This window comes from Tenrec ecaudatus, chromosome 4, assembly GCF_050624435.1.
Source record: "Tenrec ecaudatus isolate mTenEca1 chromosome 4, mTenEca1.hap1, whole genome shotgun sequence".
NCBI classification, from domain to species: domain Eukaryota; kingdom Metazoa; phylum Chordata; class Mammalia; order Afrosoricida; family Tenrecidae; genus Tenrec; species Tenrec ecaudatus.
The window spans coordinates 118,873,802-118,891,253 of record NC_134533.1 but is presented as its reverse complement, the minus strand read 5'-3'; the positions used below and the strand labels follow the sequence as shown (position 1 = coordinate 118,891,253).

Genomic DNA, 17,452 nt, shown 5'->3' with positions numbered 1-17,452 from the left:
ACTCTCGTTAGGCCACCTGGTTGCATCGTTCTCAGCTTGAGACCCTTCCAGGTCCTTCTAGCTGCAGTTCACTAGGGGTTTGGGCAGGGCACTTTGTGGGTGCCGGGGAGCTAGGCCCTGGCGTCGTGAATCTTGCACGAGAGGAGCCACAGCAAGTGATGGCATGAGCATCCCAAACTTCCGAAAGATCTGCCTGACACACGGTGGATCAGCAAGGACAGGTCGGATGTGCAGAATTTCCCAGGGGGGATAATTTCTGGGGAGCGGTGTTGGAGACGCCCAGCCGAGAGAAGGGCAAGATAGACGAGGGGGCCCGGAAGGCGGGGCCTGCGCGCCTCTGGCAAGTGGTCCCATGGCGCACCCTGGTTCCCCACAGCCAAACCCACCAACTGGATCGAGGGCACCCAGGCAGTACTTCGAGCCAAGAAGGGGCAGGAGCGCAAGGTCCTGGTGGCCACCTGCACCTCGGCCAATGGGAAGCCTCCCAGTTTGGTGACCTGGGAAACGCGCCTGAAGGGCGAGGCTGAGTACCAGGAGATCCGGAACCCCAACGGCACGGTGACTGTCATCAGCCGCTACCGCCTGGTGCCCAGCCGGGAGGCCCACCAGCAGTCGCTGGCCTGCATCGTCAACTACCACATGGACCGCTTCAAGGAGCGCCTCACTCTGGACGTGCAGTGTGAGTGGGTGGGGCCAGGGGCGGGCCCAGCTTGTCGGCCCCTCCCTGCATGGTCCCTGCCTCCGCCCTCCATGCCCGCTTCTTCCCTGGAACTCCCCTGCCTCTTCCGCACCACCTTCCCTTTCTCGTCCCCTCTCCTGCTTGCCTGCTGTTGCCTCTGCTCGGAGCTTCTGGGATGGCCCCTCTTCCTCAGCCTTCCCTCCTGCTTCCCGCCACACCCTCCCCCTCAGAGGCCCCCTCTCTTCATGTCCTGCACTCCCGACCCCCAGCCCTCTTCAAACAGCACCATCTCTTGCCTCACAGATGAGCCCGAGGTGAGCATCGAGGGCTTTGATGGAAACTGGTACCTGCAGCGAACGGACGTCAAGCTCACGTGCAGAGCAGATGCCAACCCCCCAGCCACAGAGTATCACTGGACCACGTGAGTACCCACCCACCCACCTCCGGAGCAATGGGCAGAGGCGGCCCAGAGTGCTCAGAAAAGGGGGAAGGGGTATGTGTGATCCACCCACACCCCCATTTATGACACTGCAGGGCCTGTGGAGACCAGAGGGGTTCCCTGGTGACCTGCCACCCTACCGGATAAGGAATTTCATCCTTTTCCTTCCATGATTCAGTCTGAGGGGATCCTATCAGCTCATAAGAGTCAGCTCTGATGGCCTGGGCCAAACTTCTTCCCAGAGAATAGTCGGGGGGTGAGGGGGAAACACAGGATGACCAGAGAGCAGCTTCCTTTTCCACGTCCTTTTCCAGCCTGCTCTCCCTCCCAGTCCGCACCTGCTTCCAAAGCTGAATGGCTAGGCTTGCTTGTCCATTTCAGCACCATGGACCAAGGGGCTGCTCTCACCCCAAACTCATGGCCATAGTCGATGCCCCACGGGACAGGGTAAAACTGGCTCTGTGATTTTCCCAGACTGTAACTCTGCATGGGAGTAGAGGTCCCGTCTTTCTCCTGCAGAGTGGCTGGTGGTTCCGAACTGCCGACCTTGCAGTTAGCAGCCCAACATGTAACCCCTATGCCACCAGATCCAGCAATATAATGGCTGTGTGGCATTGGGGATCAAGAGGAGAGAAAGTGGCACGCTGTCCCCAAGGATCTCTGGGGATATTCCCACATGAGAAAGTCCAAGTCAGCCCCAGCAAGAATCCCAGAGAGTGATGTGGAACACAACCATTGCTACACATAGCTTAGTGGCCCAAGTAGCTTGTTAAAATACAGGCTCCCAGGCCTTGGCCCAAAGGTTCTAGTTTGGGAGATCTGCTTTTGGGACCTGGGCCTGTGTATTTTTTACAAGCTCACAGGGACATTCTTTTGCAGCCAGCCCAATACCAGTCCCAAAAACCAACGGCCCAGGGACCCTGAGTCATAGAACAAGCCCTGTACCAGCAGTCTAGGGACATGGATGAAGCCCCAGTTCTGCCCTTTGCTTGCTAGCTAGCTGGTCTCCTGACCTTGAGCCCCAGCTTCTTCATGTGCTTAGAAAGGCCAGTCCCCACCTCTCCTACCCACTTCTCAGTGTCATGATGATCAGATGTGAACGCCCCGAATGATAGAAAGCCTCCAAATCTAAGAGACCATTCTGTTCTCGCTTACTGCTTCCACTCCTTCTGAGAGACCCTGCTTGCTACCTCAGCAAGGATGGTGGGCGTCGAACTGAATGCATGGCAGAGGGGAGGCTTCCTGGGGTTGGAGAGGATGGGGAATCCTCCCTGAGGGAGGTGGGCACATTGGTCCTGAGAGCTAATAACCCCCTGTCCTGTTCCCTGATCCCTACAGGCTGAATGGCTCGCTCCCCAAGGGCGTGGAGGCCCAGAACAGAACCCTCTTCTTCAGGGGACCCATCAACTACAGCCTGGCAGGGACCTACATCTGCGAGGCCACCAATCCCATCGGCACTCGCTCGGGCCAGGTGGAGGTCAACATCACAGGTAGGAGGCCGTGCCCTTCCCTGCCCCTTCCCACTCACCAAGGCCCTGCTGCCAGCTGTTGCCAAAGTTGGTTTCTCTTCTTCCTGCTTCCCCCCTCCTCCCTTGAGTGCTGGCCACTGGAAGGCCAGACTTTGCTTTTCTCTCTTTGCATCTCTCTTCAAGGCCCTGTGTGTTTCGGGCTATGGACATGGAAGTCAGGGTGACCACCAGCCAGGGGGAAGGTGGAAACGGCACTGCGTACAGCTGTGCCACCGGGGAGGGTGGGGCCTCGCCGTGGGTCATGGATCAGCCAGCACACAGCACTGTATGAGGCCAGTGGGTTTGCCTGGGGAGCCCAGATGGCCAAGCTTTCCCCAAGTAAAGCTGCTGGAGGGGAGAGGGGGACAAGGCTGTAGCCCCTGCCCACGATGGCGCTGTCTGCCGTGACTGAACTGCAGGGTTCCCGGAATCTCTCCATCAGTGTGGATACGAAAAGTTCCATCACTCGAGCTCTCAAGGCAGAGTGAGAACTGGGATGCCCCAGGAAGTGACTCCCCAAGGGCAGTGAAAGGGGCGTGGGTTTCCGGGTCACAGCAACCCTCCTCTGAAATGAGCCCAGTGTGACCGGTCAGATCCCACGCACTGGAGGCCAGGAACTGAGCACGTCAGTGGGTGACCCAATGGCCTGTTGTTATGACTACCATGGCCTCCAGCACTCATCTGTGCCAGGAAATTTGGAAGACAGCAACCTGGCCAACCAACTGGAGGAGAGGCTTTCCAGAGAAAGGTGAGCCAACAGAAGGCAGAGTTATCAAACTGTCATCAGGGAATCACACGCAAGCAAAATGCTGCTGCTGAAGAGAAGCCAGACGCGAATGCAGCAGTCCATGTGCGGGGGCTGCCATCAACGCCAGCGGAGTCAGGAGGGGACGGAGCATCAGGGTGCCGCTGCTGCTGTCAGATGGAACGTGCCTGGAAGCAGAGGGTACCCTGAAGATGTCTACCTGTGCTCTCTTGATTGTGCGAAGGCATTGAGCTGTGCGGACCACACCATCTGCAGATGGCACGGCCTGATTTGCTGACAGCAAAGAGGATTCGAAGCACTCATTGGTGAGGATCAGAGCCTCCAGTACGGATTACAACTCAGTGGGAAGAGAGCAAGAACGCCCACCACCGGACCAGTAAGCCACGTCAGGATAAATGGAGAAAAGACCGGTGCCAGGGATCGATCCACAGTCCACACCCATGGAAACAGCCATCGGGAAGCCGAATGAAGTATCGCACTGGGCACATCTGCAAAAGCTCCTCTTCCTGAAGTGTGCAGCAAAGGTGTCCCTTGGAGGACGCAGGTGTGATCGATCCCCCTTCTGTGTGTGTGGCAGCTGGACAGGGAATAAACACACCAGGGGAGCCTGGAGGCCTTTGAACTCCGGGGTTTGGTGAAGACTGCTGAATGTACCATGAACTACCAACAGACCTAACAAGCCTCTCTTGGAGGCAGTACAGCCAGAATGCTGCTTAGAAGCAAGGCAGGGAGATATCATCTCACGGACTCAGGCTTGTTATCAGAAGGGACTAGACCCTGGCGAGGGACATCCGTGTAAGGGAGAGGGTCACTGAAAAGGAGGAAGACCGTCAATGAGATGGGTGTCACGGCGGCTGCAACACTGGCTCACATGTAGCAGCGATCGTTGGGTTGGTGAGGACCAGGCCGTGCTGTGCCCTGTTGTACGTAACGTCACGAGGGGTTGGAACTGACTCTGAGCACAGCAACGACCATCATTGCATTAATGGAAGGATCAGACGAGTCCCTAGCGCTGTGATTGCCATCGCAACCGAAGAAGGAGCATCTTCAACACTGTAATGCTGAGTGAGTTGCAAAGAGGCAGGAAGAGCCTCTGACCATGGACCGGGCCTGACCTCAGGGAGGCAGTGGACCAGACTCAGGAGTTCGGGAACATAGGTGGTGGTTAGTTACCAGCCTCCAATCACAGGGCTTGGGCCAGCCTTGGGTATTCATTAGCTCTTAGCTATGTCTCATTTGTGGTTACATGTCAAGGCAGAGCTGCAAAAAGAGCAGCCCAAAGCCGTCCAGGGACTGAACTGACCTGTTTGAGGGCCACTCTGTCACCTCTCTGTCACCTGGGCTGAGGGGACTCACTCCCTGTTTGCTTCACCTCCCAGCCGTTAGCTCTGGGATCATTTAAGGAAATAGATGTGTCAGGCTTGGAAACTGGAAAAACTGAGGGGAAAGAGGCTGGGGCTTGGGGGTTCTCACACGTTGGCAAGCTGTAATTGGGGGTAGAATCACACACATCTCTCTCCTCCTAGAAAACTTGGGCAAAATTCAGCAAGCACCTCATGGGGGCCTGAGCCCCAACTCAGACGCCAGTGAGGCAGACAGTGCGCCATGGTGCTGTCTCGTCATGGGCAGCCAAACGAGACCATGACTGCCCACAGGGAAACAGTGTCCCAGGAAGGCCAGCTTAGACTAGGCCGGGACGTTCACACGCTGGCTGGTCCTGACTGTATGGCCTTGGGCAAGTCCTTACCTCAGTGAGCCTCCACTTCCACATCCGTGCTGTGTAATTAAGAAGGTAATTACACTTCTCTCAGGCTTCTTTGATCATACAAGGAGATGCTCAAAGTACGAGTGCATTGCTTGGCACACAGCAAGCACCACCACCACCACCACCACCCCATGCTGGTACCATCCCCAATGGTGGGCTACCAGCACCGTCACCACCCCCACCTCTGCCACCAGTCTCTCCAGGAAACTGGTGATTGGGAAATCTGGAAGGAGGCCAAGAAACCCAAGAACAACTTTCTCCCAAGGAACCTACTCAGCATGAGAGGCCAGGCCACTGGCCGAGCCAGACTTGGGAGGCCACGTGGTGCTGCCCAGCCCCAGGGCAGGGCTGGGACAGGCAAGCCAGGGCCTCCCTGCTCTGAGCTCAGGATATAGGGCAGGACTGCCCATCAGGATGACCCACCAGATCCAGGAGGAGATGGCCGAATAGAAAGCAAAGGGAGGGAGAGAAGCGAGCTGGGGGTGGAGGGGTGTCCTGTCTCCTTTGGGGTGGTCACTAGGCGGTGGGCTAGGTGGTGGGAGTGTGCTGTTGAAGTCGTGTAGGCTTGGTGACAGTGGTAGGTTGAAACCACCTTGGTGGCAGTGGTGTGAGCAGCAGGGCAGACGGCATTGAGCCACTGAAGGCTCAGCAGGGAAGGGGCCACAGATGCCCTCCCGGCCCCCCTGCAGGCACAGAGTAGAACAGCATGGCAGTCACTGACACGGACACTTGGGCTGGCTGGAAGGACCTCTTTTACAGGTGGCTGTTGGCAGTGCAGCCAAGAAGAGCCCTAGAAGGCTAGCCCCTACAGAGTCATTGAGGAGCCAGCACCATCAGCTGCCCCCGAGGGAGGGTCTCCCAGCTCCTGCAGGAGGACGTGGTCCGTCCGCCAAGTCTGCTTCAGGACTGTTGCTTCTTATGCTGGTGGCCATTTCTGAGTGGCAGCCAAGCTCACAAGCCTCCGTCCCACCCGGGCTAGTCCACTACCATGTTCCCGAGGGGGCTATCCCACAGGGCACAGCCATGCCCTGGATTTGAGCCCCGCGCATCCGCAGGAAATGCATGAACAAGAAGGATAAGTGGAAATTTAATATTTCATCTGGCCATCCGTTCGGGTAATAGCTTTGCCCTGGGCACATCTGTGGAAGTGGCGGGGGACAGGGTGGGTGTTGCAGAGAGGTGGGAGCTGAAGAAGCAGGCATTTCTGGGTGGGGACAGTGCGCAGGGCTGGCCACGTGCTGCCAATCCTGCACAGGCACCGAGGCACGCACACAGGTGGTCCAGGTGAGCCCCCAGAGCTGAGGTCCAAGCCTCCTGAGCCTCACTAGTACAGGGCAAGGGGAGCAGTGGGCTGTCCTCCGGCTGAGGGAACACAGGCCAGTTTGAAGAGGGGTGCCCAGAGGAGTGGGTGGGCAAGGGCCCCACATGGAGGGCAAACAGCTGTGGTGCAGCTGCAGCAACGAGACTGGCAGGTAGCCTTTGTTGTGTTAGCAAGGGGACCCCTAACAGAAGCGCCCAGGTGAGAGCGTGAGTACAGGCCCCCGGAGACCAGTGGATCCACACATGTGAGCGTGTCATGGGGTTTTCCCATGAACTTGTTGAAGCCCTTCCAGACATCCAAGGTGCCCCAAAACACCACCCCCCGCCAGTCAGCTCAACTCACCTTGACTCTACAGGACAGAAGAGAATTGTCTTTTGGGTAAGGGCTGTCGGTCGTTAGGGCGGCGGGCTGCCACATCTTTCAAATCCCATGCAGCAGCTGGTGAGTTCAAACCACCTCTCAGTCACTGCACTTGCCACCAGGGCGCCTTCCACAGCCCAGGGCCCTCCAGGAGCATGCAGCAGCGGCCTTCATACTGAGGAGCAATGGGGTGGGGGACACACACACACACAAAGCCTGTAGACCTCCTTCCCTTCTTGGAGTTGGGGTAGCCATGACCCGGCTGAAGAGGCCAAGTTAGGTGGCATCTCTCTCTGGGTCTAAAAATAGTGTCAAAAGATGAGTATCCCCCAGGGAATCCAGCCTCCCACTGCTCCCCAGACCCCCAGGAGCAGGGCAGGCAGCCACATAGGGTTCCTGTCCCATTTCTCAGTGAAGCTCCCCCAGAGGACAGAGTGTGCCCAGAAGGCCGGGAGTTCTGCCGACCATGGTGGCGGGCCTGCCACGGGGGGGCGGGGGGCCCTCTAACCCGGGCCTGGGTCAGCCTTCCAGTTTGCCCGTCGCTGTGCACGTGAAGCCAGACCAAGTGCGCGTGCACGGGAGGGCGGACAAACGCCAGTGTGTTGGCGAGCTGAGCGCACAGCTGCGGCCGTGCCTCGGGGAGGATGCCGTTTTCCTCCAGCTTGACGGGGCCCTGCCCTCCTCCCACGGCCTGCCGCCTGGAGCGCAGCTGCTGCAGCTGCCCAGGGCCAGGGAGAGGGCTGCCAGGACTGGACCCTGGGCCTCCGTGCTCTTCCTGCGGCCGGCCGCACTGCACGCTGGGAAATGTAGTCCTTGCACTCAGCGTTTCCCCTGGAAGAAGCACCAGGCAGTGGTTTGGGGAGCAAACCCTATTGATCTCTTGACCTCAAACTTGCTGCGCCTCCTAGGTTGAACTCTACCTCCAATTCCTACAAAGCCCTGTGCCAGCCCACCCTTTATCACACCCCCAACAGGGAGCGCCCCCCGCCCCAGAATGCAGAGCCTCAGCTACTCCGAGTGGAGGCCCACCTGGAATCCCAGAGGGGAGGCTCCCACCCTTCAGAAACAGGAGCCAGGCTGCCCCTCTGTGAGGGAGAGGCAGGCTGGGCCCTTCCAGCGGTGCCCCAGGGCCTGCTCTTGGCACAGAGTCAAGAACTGCTGGCTGAATGTGACAGCTGGTGGGGTAGGGGTGGAGGGAGGATGTGCCAGTCCCTTCTGTTTGTGGGTAAACTACGTGCCCACACCAACTCGCCTCTTCCAGGCACACGCTAAGCATCTTCACTCTGAGCTCTGCAAGGACACAAGGTCAGCATAGCCCTCCCTCTGCCCCTCAGCCAGGCTGACTCCAAGGTAGCCGAAGTATGCCAGGGGTCTCCTTGGTGCTGAGAAATCCCCGGGAAGAGTGAACCTCTGCGGGACTCTTCCTTTTGAAGTGAAGCAGTAGGAAGGAGACCAAGCCCCTGCCCAACCCTGCAACCAGCAGCCCCAGGGAAAGAAGGTGGTGGGGTAAAGCCTTACTGAGTGCTTCGTGAATATGTGCGTTTATAACAGGGTTCGCTTCTAAACAGATTCCTGTTCCCAATCTGTTTTTTCTACCAACAAATAGTTCTGAACTCTGCTCCTTTGGAATTTACATTTTAGCACACGGGCAGATACCCTACATAACACACTTTTTAAAAAATCACATCCTTTAGAAGATGGTAGGAATAATGGAGACGAGAAGAGCAGGGTAAGGGGGTGGGGTGTCAAGTGTGGGGGTGGAAAGGGGATCACTAGCTGGCGTTTTAAATTTGAATCAAGCCCTGAAGGAGGTAGGTGAGTGAGTGAGTGAGTGAGTGAGATGCAGGACACCTGAGGAAGCACCTTCCAGGCTGTGCAAAGACTCAGGTGGGAGTGTGCCTTGGGTGGAGGGAGCCAGGAGAAAAGCAAACAGTAAGTCAGATGAAGAGCAGGGGCCAAAGTCCTGTAGAGCCTTTTAAGGTCTCCAGACGCCGGCATTTACACTGAGTGAACCTGGGGGTGCCTGTGGAGGGCTCTGAGCAGAGAAGCAACATGATGTGACAACCATGTTCACAGGCTTTCTCTGGCTGCTGTGTTGAAATAAACTATAGCGGGAAAGAGGGGATTGTAATCATCCAGAAGGTGGCAGCTTGTGCTGTGGAGGTGGTCATAGAGATGGGTTCTAGATTTCCTTTGAACTGGAATTTACAGACTAGTTTGTAACACAAGCCATTCTCGTAAAACGGGTTATCAATAAACTCTGCCATCTTGTGATTGATGGGGGTCCACAACATCCAGTCCAGTGGCATCAAACGTAGGAGAGCTTTGTTTTGTCATTTGGTCTCTGCTACCACAAAAAGCACAGCAGTAAATTCAGTGGAATTCCTTGCCCATAACAGCAACACATGGAATGGAGTCGATCCCACGGTGTCCTGTGCCTCCAACGTCGAAACCCCTCTGGTTGTTCCTGCAGAAGGGACGAGCTTCAGCCCGAGCCCATCCGAGAACTGGCAGAAGGGGCACAGTCCAGGGTGGCAGATCCTGCTTCACAGGGTGTTTATGGCAGGGTGTTGTGATCACAAGAGCCATGTGGCATATGGCATACGTGTGGCTGCTCTCCACAAGGTCAACAGATAGAACCCACCAGCTGCTCCCCAGGAGAAAGAGGAGGCTGGGCACTCCTATAAAGATTTATAGTCTTAGAAACCTAAAGGGGCAGCGCTACTCTGCCCTGTAGGGTCTCTGAGTTGGAATGAACCTGGTGGCAGTGGGTGTTTGGTCTGGTTTGGTATATAATTGATGGAATGGTGTGGGCAATTGCTTAAACCAAAATTAGAGATGCAGGCCATTAGTATGAAAAAGATACATGGGCGCTAGACCCGAGAAGGCTGTGTGAGGAAGGGACTAAAGAATTGGAGAGGCAAGAGAGGACAAGCAGTGTCAGCAAAGGCAGTTAAGGAATCCACGTGGACAGGAAGAAAAGTGAGCTGGCCAAACCCACGCTACATTGTTTGATGGGAAGTGCTGAGGGCCAGACCAGCCTGGTCCATTGGGCAGTGAAGAGTCCTGACGGTCGGAGGGAGTGGCGGTGTCTGCATGGTGAAGACTAACCTGGTCGCTCTGGATGGGATGGCTAAAGGGAAGCCAGACCCAAATGAAATGGGAGATTCGGGAGTCTGTTACGACAGCCGAAAGAGGTGTAAAGTTATGAGATGTTGAAAAGGAAGCATCAACAAAACTTAAAGGCAAATTTAGACCCAAGAAATGAAGAAGGCAGGATCCAAGGGAGCTTTTGGGGTCTGGGCTGGAAGAGTCCACCAGCATTACGTCAGTGGCAGAAATGGGGGCTATGATGTTGAATGGGGAGGGTTTAAGAAGGAGATGGTTAGAACAGATGAGTTTCGAAGTGGGGGTGAGAATTCCAAAGGTGGGTGCACTAGAGAAGAATTTTTCAGAGTACCCCAGAATGTTAGTCCCACTAGGTCTGGAAGCAGTCGAGAGCACCGAGTTCACACTCAAGGCAGTTGGGGAACACTCTATCTTGCTCATCCCTTCCACGGGATCAGTGTGCACGAAGCCTGAATGCTCTCTGTTTAAACCAACAGTTCCCAAATGTGTCAGACCCTAGTGGTTTAGCTGATCCTCAGAACCAATGGATCAAGGTTCCATAGACCACAATTTGAAAAATAATATCCAAGAGACCTTTAAGGATAAAATCTCAGCGTTGGGTGGAAGTCCAGACCTGAGATGGTTTGGAGACTTGGGGTAAAGGTTAATTCATCCAACGAGACCAGATCTGCCAGTAGAAAAGACGGACGCAGGTAAATGCTGGAAACCTAGAGGCAGGGCCCCTCGTGAGGTGACGGGCACCGAGAAGATACAGCGATGTAGCCAAATACAAGGAACGCTAAGGAACAAGGAATTCTGGTCTTGGAATACAGGGGGAAACATTGAAGAAAAGCAAGGCTGGTTCCCTCAACCCAGGCAGTATTGTTGTTCCCTTGACCTTGCTAAGTTAAGTCCTGGCCATACTTCAAGGCTTGGCTCCATTCACCTCTCCTCCCACCAGCCTTTTGCAGCTCCAGGTCCCCCTGTTCTTCCTCTTCATTGTTGTCCATTCCCATGGTGTGTGCCTGGTGTTTGGTCTTTAACAGCAGCATCGGGCCCTCCGGGAGGCTCTGGTTAGCATGATAGATGCTCAGTACGTGTCTGTTGATTGGACAGGCAGACAGATGAACGGACGAAGGCAGGGGAAGAAAAGAGAGAATTCAGATTTGGAGCGAGGACTGAAGAGAGGTCAGGCCCACTGGAAGTGCCGAAGAAGTTAGCCTCCTGCCAGCTGCCTCTGGAACAGCCCTTGAGAGGGGGACTTCCACCTCGCGGGGAGCCGGTGTGCAGCCTGTTACGGGGAGCAGAGTGAGGAGGACCCGGTGAGCCCGAAGAGGCTTGTTTCCAGGGAGTTGTTCAGGACACAGGCATCCATTAGGAAGTATTTACCGGGCAGCTCCTCGGTGACCTGCATGAGGACACAGCGGTGGCAAGCGAGGAGCTGAGTCGGCAACTGTTGGACTGTTCTCTTGGCAACCCCCGCGTGTGGAGAGGCTAGGAACGCGCGTCTGGGTGGTCCCCACTGGGCCGCGTGACTTTGGGCAAACTGCCTCCCCTTCCCTGGGCCCCAGGGTTTTGGAAGCATTAGCACCGTCAGCCCAAGGAAGCAGAAGCTTTCTCTAGAATGTCCACCCCACCTCTGCATGCTGCCTATCACACATCCACGCACGCATGCGCTCCTCCAGGACAAGGGATGGGGCTCCGAGGAGGAGGAGGAGGAGTTCAGTCCGGGTGCCTGGTGCATGAGTGATCCTGAGTCAGAGATGAGCTGGCAAGAACAGGCTCCCAGGGACCAGAGCGTCTGCCCAAACTAACCCATTTCCGGCGACTTGAGAGAAAGGAGAGCCCAGAGCGGCCAGCACCAGCCTTCTGGGCTTGCCCTGGAGACCTGCTGACCTCAACTCCAAGGTCGGCGTGGTCTTCGATGCCACCCTGTGGTGGTGCTGGGAACCGGCGCTGCCCTTAAAGGGGGTGCCCTTGCTTTCATGCCCCTGCTCTGCCCGCTGTGGGCCTGTGCCCTGCTGGCAGCATTCCAGGGCCCTCCTCTCCCTGCAGGGCCACCTTGCAGGACAGTCGGCTCCCCCTCCCTGTTGGGGTGAATCTGGGCATGTACTTTAACCTCACTAAACCTCGCTTTCCTCATTCCGTGGAAGCTGCTGGTGGAACACCTACCTGCCAGGATGCAGGAAGATGGAGAGCTGTCCTGCTGGGCAGGCCCAGCGTCTAGGGAATGTTAGGTCAGGGCCACTCTGGCAGTGTCTCCTCTGGACCCCTGGTGGGCTGAGCCGGACTGGCACCGCCTCCCAGCAAAAATCTTGCTGGAAGCCTGCCTTTCTTCCTTCTTGGGCCCTTCTCTTCCCACCTGGTCTCACTCCAGCAGCCACTGTGGGGCGGCTGGGGTCAGGGCTGCTCAGATCTAGGGTGTGCACACATAGCCTACCCTCCCCCTGTCCCAGGTACAGCCACTGACACTGTCTCCTCCATTTCTTTTCCCAATCCAGAATTCCCCTACACCCCGTCTCCTCCTGAACATGGGCGGCGAGCCGGGCCTGTGCCCACGGCCATCATTGGGGGCGTGGTGGGGAGCGTCCTGCTGGTGCTGATAGTGGTCGGCGGGATCGTGGTTGCCCTGCGCAGGCGCCGCCACACCTTCAAGGGCGACTACAGCACCAAGAAGCACGTGTACGGCAATGGCTACAGCAAGGCGGGCATCCCCCAGCACCACCCCCCGATGGCCCAGAACCTGCAGTACCCCGATGACTCGGACGACGAGAAGAAGGCTGGCCCGCTCGGGGGGAGCAGTTATGAGGAGGAAGAGGAAGAGGAGGGTGGCGTTGGGGGCGAGCGCAAGGTGGGTGCCCCCCACCCGAAATATGAGGAGGACGCCAAACGGCCCTACTTCACGGTGGATGAGGCTGAGGCCCGCCAGGACGGCTATGGGGACCGGACTCTGGGCTACCAGTACGACCCCGAGCAGCTGGACTTGGCTGAGAACATGGTTTCTCAGAACGACGGGTCTTTCATTTCCAAGAAAGAGTGGTACGTGTAGCCCCCACCCCTGCCCCAACCCTCTGCAGAGCCTCTTGTCTGCACCCACCTCTCCCTGGCCACCACCCGCACGCCCCCTGCCCAGCCCCCACAGCCCCTCGTACAGAGCGCTACAGACGCACCGAGCTGCCCAGAGCCCGTCCGGACTCCCGGGGAGCAGGGGAGCTGGGCGGGCATCACCACTTGGCTGTTTTATTTCCCCGCCCCTGCCGCCCCGTGTTGTGTCACCCTTGGCCTTGGTGTTGCTGTGCCCTCTGCTGTACTGTCCCACCTGCCTGCCCGCCATGTAGGGAGCCCATCTTCGGCTTGTGTTCCTGGGCGTCCCTCCAGGGGTGGGGAGCCAGCCCTCCCCATCCCGCAACACTGGAATTTGTTTGTGTTCTCCTCACTGGGGTGGAGAGCAAAGGGGGGCAGGGTCCATGAGGAAGACCCCCCACGGCCCCACCTCCACATGCTGCTCCTCTTTCCCAGGACAAGAGAGCTCTCCCCCCAACACCTGCGGCCACCCCCACAGTGCACTGATGCACCTGGGACGTTGGACACCCCCAGTCCAGAAAGTGGTTGTTCCCCACAGGCAGGGCTACAGGGGCGTGGCTTCTCCAAAGCCCCCTGGGGAGTTTTGTTTGCTGAGTGAATCCCAGTTGAGGTCCCCAAGGGAGTGGGGGCCTTTAGTAGTGTGCTTGCTGATGAGGGTGGTTTGGGGTTTTTTTTCCCCTCATTGGCCTACAGAGAGCTCAGTTGGCCTAGATCTGTTATCTGTTATGTTCCTCCCATTCAACTTCCCCATCCACCCCACACACAGTGGGACTGCAGGGCCATCTGCCTGCACTTACCATCTGCCACCACCACCACACACGTAAGTGCATGCGCACACATAAACATGCACACTCCACTCAGCTGTTCTGCCCTCCCCTGAGTCAACATGCCTGACCCAGGCTAACCCTCCCAAGGTTCATCCTCTCTGCACCGCCTCTTCCCCTGTCCCAGCTGAGAACAGGGGCAGCCTTTAGAAGCTTCCAGGGCAGCTCAGACCAGGTGCCTCTGCCCAGGATCTCAGATCGGCCCACACTGCCTCTTAACAGCACAGAAGTTTCTCCAGTACCCTCCTTCTCTGCAGTGCTAGCAACTCTAGATTCTCATCTTACAAGGAAGAGTGAGGGCTGGGACTCACACAGGGAAGGAGTCAGTCCAGTGGGGTTTGGGAGAAACTCTCTGGCAGGCCCGCTGTGTTCCCAGCCTGACAGTCAGGCCCCAGCAGATGTCATGGACTCACCAGTAAATGCAGGGGTCGGGGAAGACCCCCCTGCTCACCCATAGCCCTTTTCCTGCTCAGATGTCCCTGGTCTTCATTCTGGGATGGAAGGAGGGCCTTGGAGAAGGCCTTCCCTTTGAGTGCCATGTCCCCTCCCTGGGTGGGACCCTGGGTGTCATCTGTACACTGGAGGAAGGCTCCCACCCAGCCCACTGCACCTCAGCTCAAAGTGCCTCAGTTCCTCCATCTGTCCACCAGGTCCCCCAGCACTCTCCACAGACATACTTGCAGGAAGAGTCCTGGGATGGGGAGGCGGGCTCCGAGAACCACTTGTACCTGCCTGCTAGGATTCGTTTACCCATCCTAGCATGTCAAGGGTTCTGTGGGTTGGCAGGTGTTTAGGGGGAGGGGGAGGAGACAGAACAATCTGTGCCCCACGGGCACTACCCTGCCCTGCCCTACTGCAGACTTCCCCAGGGAGTTTCTCATCCCCCAGCCTATCCCTCCCACCCTGGTGCTGCTACTTGAACCCCCAGCCAGCTCCAGCTCTGTCTTGGCAACCCTGGGCCCCTGCTGCCGTTACCCCAGCCCCAGCCACACCGCCCAGTAGCCATGTAGCAGAAGTCTGAAACCATGCCAGCCCTGGGGCGGCTCTGCCCTCTTGGCAGTGGAGGTACTGGGTAGGGTAGAGTTGGGGGAGAAAATTCTGGGGCAGAGAGACATGGGGGAGCTGGATCTAGAGAGCCCTGCTAGGCTGCTTCTTTTAGCAGTATAAATGTTCCCACCCAGAGAAGAGGACCCTTCTCATGTCACATGGCTGCCCCATACCACCTCATTGTCACCTCCTCTGGCCCCTGAACTTGGTCCCCTCATCCCCAGAGGCAATCCCAGAGGCCTGCCTGATGGCAGCATTCCCTTGCCCCCTGACAGCAAGACACTGAAAGGACACCCCTCCACCCCACCCCAACTGCGTCCCCTTCCTTTCCCTGTACTGCCACCTCAACTCATTATTCTGGTGGACTTAGGAGGCCTCTGGGCCCAGCCAAAGCATGGAGCCCCTCGTAAGACACCTCCACACTCTCCCTCCAAGCAAAGCACAAATTGTGGGGCACACACAGAGTAGGCCAGGCTGGCACCTTCTGCCTCCCCAGAGCCCTGGCAGCAGCATACCCACCCAAGACGGCTGCAACCAGGGTCAGGGTCAGATTGTCCAACGATCGAGGTAAGCATGTGCTGGCTTGTGCTTGCTTGCTAATCTGTAGTGGACAATGTCACAAGGGGCTCTCCACCTTGAAACTCATGTCAAAGTGCCCACTACAAATTAATATAGCACACTCAGCTCAGGCTTCCCTTGCTTTCTGGATGGCCAGACACTGCCCTGGGCTAAGGGTGGGCAAGGGGCAGGCTTGGCATATGGGCCTAGAGAGAGGAGGTTTTCTGGGCTCTGTGTTCACAGGACGTGAGAGGATGGGCCCTGCTGCAGAGGGCCTGGACAGCTGGCCTGGCAGAGCACTGAGGGGGCATGGCTTTTCTATGCCCACAATGAGAGCTTAGCTTCTACCTCTGCGGGAAAGGAGATCCACCTGGCACTATTGTGCCAAGACCTCCCAGCTCTCCTGCCTCTCCTCTCCCACCCCACTCCCTGCCTGCCTTGGCCCACATCCCTATTTCCCTACTGACTTTGATACTGTTGTAAAGTATAAAGGGACCAAGGGAGTCCGCATTGTTCCAGAAGGATCCGGGAAGCAGCAGCTTGGAGCCCACGCACGCACACCTGCGGAGGTGGCCGCGGGCACAGCTCTGCACACAGTGGCACACAGTGGGCGCATGCTCAGACAGACCAAGCACATTACCCCACACCGGTGCGGCGCACACAGATGGAGCACAGAGTGTGCACATGCGTGCACACAAAGGAGCGGGTTCGGTCCCGCTGAAAGCCAGTAGGGAGAGCCCTTGATGCCTGCTGCTCCGGCCGTGATGAGACTCACAGGGGCCCCTATTATGCCCGGGTCATGCACCCCCGTTGCCAACCACCCCCATGTGCCCAAGCCACTTGTGCAATAATCCTCAACGCGGAGCAGTCAGGAACTGTGTTAGGAGCAGGCAGGGTGGGGGGTGCTAACCTGAACTAACTGGGTGCGGGTGCCCTCCCTCTCGGGAGCAGGGGAAGGGTCCCAGACCTTTGAGGGTCCAGACAGATGTCCAGAACCCGACAGAGCCCCCTTCCCGACCCCTGACCGCAAGGGGAGAACTGCACTGGCCGCGTGGCTGCCGCCTCTCCGCAGCTGGGTTCTCTTTGTATAAATGGGAAATCCAGGAGACGCTGCCGCCCTCACCCGAGTGTGACCCTTCACTTCAGTTTCTATGTCGAGGTTTTGTCTTTGGTCCTGGGGACTACCTGCCCCGGCGGACCTCCTGGCTCTGACCCGGGGGGTGTTTGCCTCACCCACCCCCTTTTACTTGTATAAAAAAAATATGGGTTAAAAATGTACTAAGGAAAAAATGTACTTTTTTATAAATAAAGTGTTTAAAACAAACCCGCGTGTCCTGCCGCTGGATTCCCTGTGGCCCTTCTCCCAAGCGTGGCAGCTGGAGTGGGGAAAGGCTGGGAACCAAGCCCAGGACGACTGAGTGCATTGTGACTCACAGGGACCCTTACAGTGTTCCCCATAGTGGACAGTACCGCCCCGGGGGCACTGGAATGACAGCGGGGAGGGGGGGGGAGCTGCAGAAGCAGGTGGCTACACTTTATCTCTGGAGAAAGTGTAAGATCTCTCTCCCCGCTAGAGTTACACCTCGGTCCTTGGCTCCGCAGAGAAAGAATTCACGCGGAAGCCTGCCTCTTGATCCAAGTGGGTTTAATGAGAGTTAGAAGAAGTTTCAGGTTTTACGCGGCACCCATGATTCCTCCCGACTGTGCAGCCTGGCAGTGACTGCTCGGGGTCATGCAAAGATCTCTCTTCCAAGTTCTCCAAAAAGAAGACCTCCTCCAAGTTCCTTCCAAAGTTCTCTCCCCAGTTCTTTTTCTCTCTCTCCCTCTGGCTCCTGCCTTTTCAAGGATTCCAGGGGGAGGCGTGGTGGACGACCCTAGATCGACCCCATTGGCTGGATTGAATTCACCTGGCCCAGGTGGGCCGATCCAGGTTAACGCCCACCGCGGGAAAACCTAGGCCTTTGAGCATGTGCGGTGCACCGCCCTTTGTTCT

At 57.3% G+C, this 17,452-nt stretch overlaps 1 protein-coding gene across 1 annotated transcript in view; it reads left to right on the top strand.

Moving 5' to 3' along the window:
- NECTIN1 (nectin cell adhesion molecule 1) overlaps positions 1-16,783 on the top strand; it is a 68,615-nt gene extending 51,832 nt beyond the window's left edge. The window contains exons 3-6 of the mRNA XM_075546715.1: positions 377-679; positions 983-1,100; positions 2,457-2,608; positions 12,448-16,783. Of these exons, the coding sequence (XP_075402830.1) occupies positions 377-679; positions 983-1,100; positions 2,457-2,608; positions 12,448-12,995 (1,121 nt within the window). The 3' untranslated portion in view covers positions 12,996-16,783. The remainder of the gene's footprint in view (positions 1-376; positions 680-982; positions 1,101-2,456; positions 2,609-12,447) is intronic.
- Positions 16,784-17,452: the final 669 nt, after the last annotated feature.